We start from the raw sequence: 8,270 nt of genomic DNA on the forward strand, positions 1-8,270 counted from the left end.
GTCAGGATATGGGGGTCAGTTGCTCATGCACATAACATCTATATCCTAAAAAACTAGTGAACTTTCAACACAGAGTTTGCGCAAACCATCAGAAAAAGTGGGTGGAGAATCTAGCTGGGATCCTGGACCAAAAGACAGACCTAAGACTGAGGTTCATTAGCTTCCATTTGACCACTCCAACTTTTAACAGCATAGCTGATTTTTAAATCCTTTTTTAAAACAAGCTCCTCAAAGCCTTTTTTTTTTTTTTTTTAAATTCAGCCCTTAAGTGTAGGGCCTTCTCATCTACCAAGTATCTTGTGCTTGATTTCCTAGCACCTTCATCACCCTTCTGGATTTTCTCTTTTCCTGCTACAATGCACCCATTAAACCTAAACGGATGCTTTGCTATGTTTTTTATGCCTATGCCTCTCTCATCTTTGACAAAAGCCTGTATTTGAGATTCTCACTCTCATCTATCTTTTCAAAGAGGTCACAGGTGAGAAGGACCACCCCAGAGTGTAATTGTGGCTTATGCAAAATATTTAGTGTTCTAAAAATACATGCTACTTAATTACATTGCAGTAAACACAAGAATTTTTATCTATTAGGTGGTTAACTTTAAGAATGGCCAAAAACACATTAAAAAAAACAACCAACCAACACAAAGGGATCTTAAGAACAAAGATGAATTAGCAGGACTAAAAATGTTTTAAAAATAAAAACTGCCTTGAAAATACACAGTTCAGCAAGTATCCACCTTCTCTTGTATTACGTAGATTCTGCAGCAAGAACGGTGGCACAAACATCCACCTCCTAAAACTGGAGTATTCAATTCTTTGGAACAGAAGTAGCAGCTAGCTTCGTAGTGAGTGCTGATGTCCAACTCCACAAGACTTGCTGTTCAGCGTGCTGACAGTAGTTTAAATTCCAGTTCAGAACAGGCACAAGGGAAGTAACCACAGCTAAGCAAACCCTGAGCAAAGTAGTTTTCAAGCAGTGTTTTCAGCCCTGGTCCATCTTTTTGAGACGGCTTTCTGAAAGGTTTTATGCAAGACAAGAATCAAGGTGTTCGTTTATTTTAGACTCCAAAACCTCAGTCTGGCAAACAGGACAACTGACTTTTTCATCCTGCCTTACAGCAGTGCTGGAACTTGCAGAGGACACTGTAGATTCAGCTTTGGTTTTCATAGGTGTATTTATACTCAAAGTGGTACTCTCTTTTTTAATGAAATAGTTTTCAAAGGCAGTTTTGTCTTCCATTTTTGGCCATTGCTGCAGTGTATTAGTAGATTCTGAGCTTTTTTTCTCAGATGCAACCTGAGCTGCTGTTGTCTGCTCAAAACAAATTTGTTTCAGTGGCCTGTTGTGAAGTGGTCTAACCCTCTTGTTATTTGCAGAACCTTGGTTTGATTTTTCTTCCATAACACGAGCAATTTTAACAGGCGATCCACTAACATTCTTGTAAGCTTTTGTATCAGCAACAGAGAGTTTAGGAAACTCACGCTTTGAAGCCAAGTTGATTTTCTCACTGGCATCATCAGTATAAAGTGGAAAGAAGATGCCACTACGGGGCGATTTTTCAAATTTTATCTCATTTTTAGGGATTGGTATTGTCTTTACTGCTGAACGATGCTGTGAACCAGGTGTTTCACTGTTTCTAACACTGCTGCTGGAATTTGTGTTTTTTTCTGAGAGTCCACTCTCTCCTCCTCCAAGTTGATATCCCTTTCCACTAAAAGGGATCAGATTTTGCGTATCACGCATTTGTGCCTTGCCTGCAAAATAAGCAGAGCAGAAAATAAGAAAAGTTAGTAACTTTTTCCATATATAAATCATGGGCTTAGTATTTTACATGCTTCACCTGAAAAATCTGCTGCTTGAAAATAGTGTAGCAAACTAAATCTTTTGCACACAATTAAATTGAGAAGAAGCCTAGAAATGCACAAATAAAACGCGCCCTGTTTTTTGCTACGTAACAGCAATATCTAAACAAACCTCATGTAGTGGTTAATCTGCATTTTTTTCAAGGAATTGTTTGGACAAAAACAGTTTGGAAAAGAAAAAAAATTATTTTAAATACCTCTGTTAGTTGCCTCGGAATTTGGAAGTTTTGCTGGCTGAGTTTTCTCCTTGGACTTCTTAGAGAAGTTCTCTGGCTCCTTCACTTTTGTGAATGTACCTCCACACGTCTCTTGATGCTCAACCCACCAAAAGTCTCGTGCAGAAGGTGCTCTATTCATCGAACGTTTCACATATCCAAAGTAAGGTTTTCTATTTTGACAGGGGCCATTGCATCGCCACCAGTGCTGGCGGTACAAATCCACCTCATCATGAAAAGTATGATAGATCTAGGTTTAAAACAAACAAACAAACTGCAGTCATTCAGAAAGTTTCTAGTTTTATAGCACTACAGTATTTTAAATTTAATTTAATTTTAATTCGACTTAAATGCCTCTATGCAAACGCACGTAGCATGGGGAATAAATAAGAGGAGTTAAGAAACATGCACACACTTGCAGGGCTATGATCTTACTGGCATCACGGAGATGTGATGGGATGGCTCCTGTGACTGGGGTGTTGGAATGGAAGGATACAGGCTCTTTAGGAAGGACAGGCTGGGGAGACAAGGAGGGGGTGTTGCCCAAAGCTGGAGTGCATGGAGCTCTGCTTGGGGATGGATGAGGAACTGACCAAGAGCTTATGGGTCAGGACTAAAGGGAGGGCAGGGACAGGTGACATTATAGTGGGGGTCTGCTACAGGCCACCCGACCAGGATGACCAAGCGGATGAGGCCGTCTATAGACAGTTAGGAGCAGCCTCATGTTCACAAGCCCTGGTCCTCACGGGGGACTTCAACCACCCCAATACCTGTTGGAAGGACAACACAGCAGGGCATAAGCAATCCAGGAGGTTCCTGGAATGTGTTGATGACAACTTCCTTCTCCAAGTGACAAAGGAGCCAACGAGGAGAGGTGCTATGCTGGACCTTGTTCTCACCAACCAGGAGGGGCTGGTGGGGAACGTGAAGCTTAAGGACAGCCTTGGCTGCAGTGACCATCAGATGGTAGAGTTCAAGATCCTTAGGGCAGTGAGGAGGGTGCACAGCAAGCTTGCTAGCCTGGACTTCAGGAGAGCAGACTTTGGCCTCTTCAGGGATCTGCTTGGTAGAGTACCAAGGGATACAGCCCTGGAGGGAAGAGGGGCCCAAGAAAGCTGGTTAATATTCAAGGATCACCTCCTCCAAGTTCAGGAGCGACGAATCCCAACAGAGAGGAAGCCAGGCAAAAACGCCAGGAGGCCCACAAGGATGAACGAGGAGCTCATGGACAAACTCAAACACAAAAAGGAAGCCTACAGAGGGTGGAAGCAAGGACAGGTAACCTGGGAGGAATACAGAGAAACTGTCTGAGATGCCAGAGGTCAGGTTAGGAAAGCTAAAGCCCTGATACAATTAAATCTGGCCAGGGACATCAAGGGCAACAAGAAAAGCTTCTATAAGTACATCGGTGATAAAAGGAAGACTAGGGAACATGTGGGCCCTCTCTGGAAGGAAACAGGAGACCTGGTTACCCAGGATATGGAGAAGGCTGAGGTACTCAATGACTTTTTTGCTTCAGTCTTCACTGACAAGTGCTCCAGCCACACCACCCAAAGTTGCAGAAGGCAAAGGCATAGACTGGGAGAATGAAGAACTGCCCACTGTAGCAGAAGATCAGGCTCAAGACCATCTAAGGAACCTGAAGGTGCACAAGTCCATGGGACCTGATGAGATGCATCCATGGGTCCTGATGCAACTGGTGGATGAACTGGCTAAGCCAGTGTCCATCATGTTTGGGAAGTCATGGCAGTCCGGGAAAGTTCCCACTGACTGGAAAAGGGGAAACATAACCCCCATTTTTAAAAAGGGAAAAAAGACAGACCTGGGGAACTACAGGCCAGTCATCTCAACTCTGTACTCAGCAAGATCAAGGAGCAGATCCTCCTGGAAATTATGCTAGGGCACATGAAAAATAAAGAGGTGACTGGTGACAGCCAACACGGCTTCACTAAGGGCAAATCACGCCTGACAAATTTGGCGGCCTTCTACAACAGGGTTACAGCATTGCTGGATAAGGGAAGAGCAACAGACATCATCTACCTGGACTTGTGCAAAATGTGACATTCTTCCACACGACATCTTCATCTCTAAATTGGAGAGACATGGATTTGATGGATGGACCCGTTGGCAGATAAGGAATTGGTCACACTCAAAAAGCTGCAGTCAACGGCTCAATATCCAAGCGGAGAGCAGTGATGAGTGGCATTCCTCAGGGGTCAGTATTGGGACCAGTGCTGTTTAACATCTTTGTCAGCAACACGGGCAGTTGGATTGAGTGCACCCTCAGCAAGTGTGCAGAAGGACACCAAGCTGTGTGGTGCAGTTGACACACTGGAGGGAAGGGATGTCATCCAGAGGGACCTTGACAGGCTTGAGGCATGGTGGGCCCGTGCCAATATCATGAAGTGCAACAAGGCCAAGTGCAAAGTCCTGCACAAGGGTCGGGGCAATCCCAAGCACAGATACAGGCTGGGCGATGAGTGGATTGAGAGCAGCCCTGCAGAGAAGGACTTGGGGGTATTAGTGGATGAAAAACTGAGTATGAGCCAGCAATGTGCGCTTGCAGCCTGGAAAGCCAATCACGTCCTGGGCTGCATCAAAAGAAGCCTGATCAGCAAGTCGAGGGAGGCGATTCTGCCCCTCTTGCTCTGCTCTGGTGAGACCCCACCTGCAGTACTGTGTTCAGCTCTGGGGCCCTCAGCAGAAGAAAGACATGGACCTGCTCCAGCGGGTCCAGAGGAGGGCCACAAAGATGATCAGAGGGCTGGAGCACCTCTCCTATGAGGACAGGCTGAGAGAGTTGGGCTTGTTCAGCCTGGAGAAGAGAAGGCTCTGGGGAGATCTTATAGCAGCCTTCCAGTACCTCAACGGGACCTACAGGAAAGATGAGAACGGACTCTTTATCAGGGAGTGTAGTGACAGGACAAGGTAATGGTTTTAAACTGAAAGAGAGTAGATTTAGATTAGATATTAGGAAGAAACTCTTTACTGCGAGTGTGGTGTGACACCGGAACAGCTTGCCCAGAGAAGCTGTGGACACCCCATCCCCGGCAATGTTCAAGACCAGGTTGGATGGGGCTTTGAGCAACCTGGTCTAGTGGAAGGTGTCCCTGCCCATGGCAGGGGGGTTGGAACTAGATGATCTTCAAGGTCCCTTCCAACCCAAACCATTCCGTGGTTCTATGATACTACCATTTCATTCCTTCCATTACTGCTGTGATTTTTACATTACCAGTTAAAAGAGCTGAACCTGGGTAAAGTTTGATCAACATTTAGCTACCATTAAAACAAAGCTTTAAAAAAAAAAAAAGACAGGATGTGTAGGAATAGGTCCCGGCTGTCTTGTTTGAACTGGAATAAAATCACTTTGACAATCTATCTACAATTTCACCCTAAATGATGTACTGTTTAGAATGCATTGTAAACAATATCAGTATTGTATTCTCCCTCCAGCTATTATCTTAATTGATCTTATCAGACACATTATTTTTAAATATCATCAACCCATTAGCCTCTACTGATATAAGTCTTAACTAAAACAGACTGCTCTTCCCCAAGTGTTATTCTGAACATGGAGCTATTCTGTCCCTGGTATTAAGTTGTTTCAAGTTTAAAACAAAAGTTTAAAGAAAAATACTTACAGAGGGTATACTGGAAAATTATACGACTAACAGCTCACCACTTCTTCCTCAACCTGTTCCCACCATCATCTCCAACAAAATAACTATGGAACTGGCATACACTTGGATGCAAGTTTATATTGGTACCAACTATGGAGCGTCTAACAAGAACAAGTATACTAGTTATACCACACCAGGCATACTAAAAAGCCGAATAAGGAAGAAACCTCTATTAAATTAGGTTAAGTGGATTATGCTTACTGTGACATTGGCTCCAGTCAAGCGATTAATACGACGCATGTGTTTGCAGAACTCTGGTCCATGAGATTCACGATCTTTGTCATTATTAGTAACAAAAAGCAGGGCATGGATCATTTCATGCAACAGTGTCTGAAACAACGGAAATCATTAGCTATTTGCTGAAAAACATTACGTATAGTTTCAAAATTAAGCTGGAAGTATTTTACTCCTCTACATTTATCTCGGTACTGATCTTATTTTCATGCATTCACACATGTTCAATCGGGGTCATAAAAACATAATACTTAATTCTACCTGTCAAATCCAATTACCTCTATTCCCATACCACCAAAACATGCTGGAGAATATTACTACAATATGTGACATTCCAAAAATGAGAAATAATTCTCAAACTTAAGTTAAATTTTTAAAGAGATGATCCCCTCTACAACCCAAAAAGAGACACTTGTAAGAAAGTTGAAACTCTACAGCATTTCTGTTCATTAAGCAAATCTGAACGTTAAGCCAACTCAAAGCAGCAGCCCTGACGGAGGCACAAGAAGCAACACAAAGTTATGCTTACAATCATATCCTATATCCTTATTTTCTGCTGTTGGCCTTTTGTAGATGAAACTACAGCTATTTTCTGATCGTGCTTTCAGTCCATGTTTGGTTTTAATATTAAATGATAATTTAGGAGTAAAAAAGTTGGGTTTTTTCTCTTTATAAAAAGTCAGTAACATAAACAAGTGACTTTAGACTCCTACTCAGAGTTGCTCATTTAGAAACACAAAACTGAAAAATTACCACAATATTGCAACACAAATGTAACAATAAAGTCTGTATATAAGAATCCCACTATGAAATGTAAAATGTTTGTATGGAGTCAGAGGAGGCACAATACATTTTATGTGCAGATTCATGAGCAATCTTCAAATACCTCAACGAGATCCTTCCTTGGTCTTAACTTTAGAAGTGGCTCACTTAGACGAATGGAACACATTCCACCTTTTCCTTCGTATCTACATACTCCAGCACAGCTGAGAGACACAGAAAGAAAATATGAAAAGCTACTTGTTTCTGTAGTACATGAAGAAAATTGAGAATTGGAGTTAAAACACTGTCCCTTTCCAATGCATGCTAGGTAACTCTGAACAAGAAAAGACACTTTTAGTAGTTGCTTGAAAAACTCCACATCATTAAGAAAAAAAAAAGCCCACAAGTTCCTTACAATAAGCTGTGACTGAAATAGCAAAAGTGAAACTGTAATTTATTAGATCTCTTGCAATCACTTAATACAAAGCTAGCAATCCTGGAAAAAAACAAAGATTCAAAATCATAATGGACTGTTCCAAGCTAACCTGTTTAGGAGGCAGAGGACTGTTTTCATCAGAACTTCTGATGGAGTGAAATACATAAAACAGAGGCTGGAGATTCACAGCAGCCAAAACCAATTTAACTGCTGGTTGCTGCAATTTCACCCCTCACCCTCCCCCAACTTTTGACTCTTACTGAACCTTCACTTCCATGTGCTAATTCAGCAGAAAACACTTTTTTTTTTTTAATCGAGTTAGTCCTCTACCAGTTCAGCATCCAAATATTTTCAAGTGTCCAAAGAGTACTGCAACCAGCAGAGCACAAGAGGGGGCAGGACTCCAGCAGCTAGCAACTGCATCAGCTGATCTGCTGCAGAACTGCAGCCTCCACTTCAAAGCTTTTTTTTGTTTTCATCCCAGATTGCCTATATATTCCCCTTCCTAGTCCATTCTAAGTCTTAATTTGCTATTATCAAGTCATATTTGCCCTTCTGCCATGCTGTAAAACTATCATAAAAACTGAGAATAAGAAAAATGACAGCAATACAATCATGTTAAGTTTTGAAACACGCAGTTTAAGACCAAGTTATTTATTCCACTTTAACATCTCTCCAGTTATGCCTGCACCAGAGGAAAAGCCACTTATGGCTGCTAAGGACGACAAACGAAGGACAAAACAGACAATGACCAACCCACATCCTGGGGTACAAACTATGTTAGAAAAGCAAGACGTTCAAATATCTGGAAGAGAAGCTGTGGCACTCGCCCATGGTGCCTACAAAGCCCCAGTCAGGAGCAGCACATAGCGACATACAGCTTTTCCTCCCCGAAACCCGCAGCTATACGATGAGAGGAGCTGCTGCCCCTCTGACGGGCCGCAGCCTCCTCCCACAGCTCTGGCCCGGCACCAGCACCATGCTGGGGCCCTGCAGAGGCACGGCAGCTTCTGAGCCCTAAGGCCGGTGAACGCCACCGGGCGGCACCGGGAAAGGCCTTACCGGGCCCCCACACCCC

General features: G+C 43.0%; 1 protein-coding gene across 1 annotated transcript in view; it reads right to left on the reverse strand.

Annotated features, from left to right (window-relative positions):
* Nucleotides 1–253: 253 nt before the first annotated feature.
* Nucleotides 254–8,270, reverse strand: part of SPRTN (SprT-like N-terminal domain) — an 8,454-nt gene continuing 437 nt past the window's right edge. The window contains exons 2-5 of the mRNA XM_010562956.1: nt 6,881–6,980; nt 5,962–6,090; nt 2,063–2,330; nt 254–1,757 (exon numbers count right to left, since the gene is read on the reverse strand). Of these exons, the coding sequence (XP_010561258.1) occupies nt 1,027–1,757; nt 2,063–2,330; nt 5,962–6,090; nt 6,881–6,980 (1,228 nt within the window). The 3' untranslated portion in view covers nt 254–1,026. The remainder of the gene's footprint in view (nt 1,758–2,062; nt 2,331–5,961; nt 6,091–6,880; nt 6,981–8,270) is intronic.

The sequence above is a fragment of the Haliaeetus leucocephalus genome, unplaced genomic scaffold (assembly GCF_000737465.1).
Source record: "Haliaeetus leucocephalus isolate CR32 unplaced genomic scaffold, Haliaeetus_leucocephalus-4.0 Scaffold162, whole genome shotgun sequence".
NCBI classification, from domain to species: Eukaryota; Metazoa; Chordata; class Aves; order Accipitriformes; family Accipitridae; genus Haliaeetus; species Haliaeetus leucocephalus.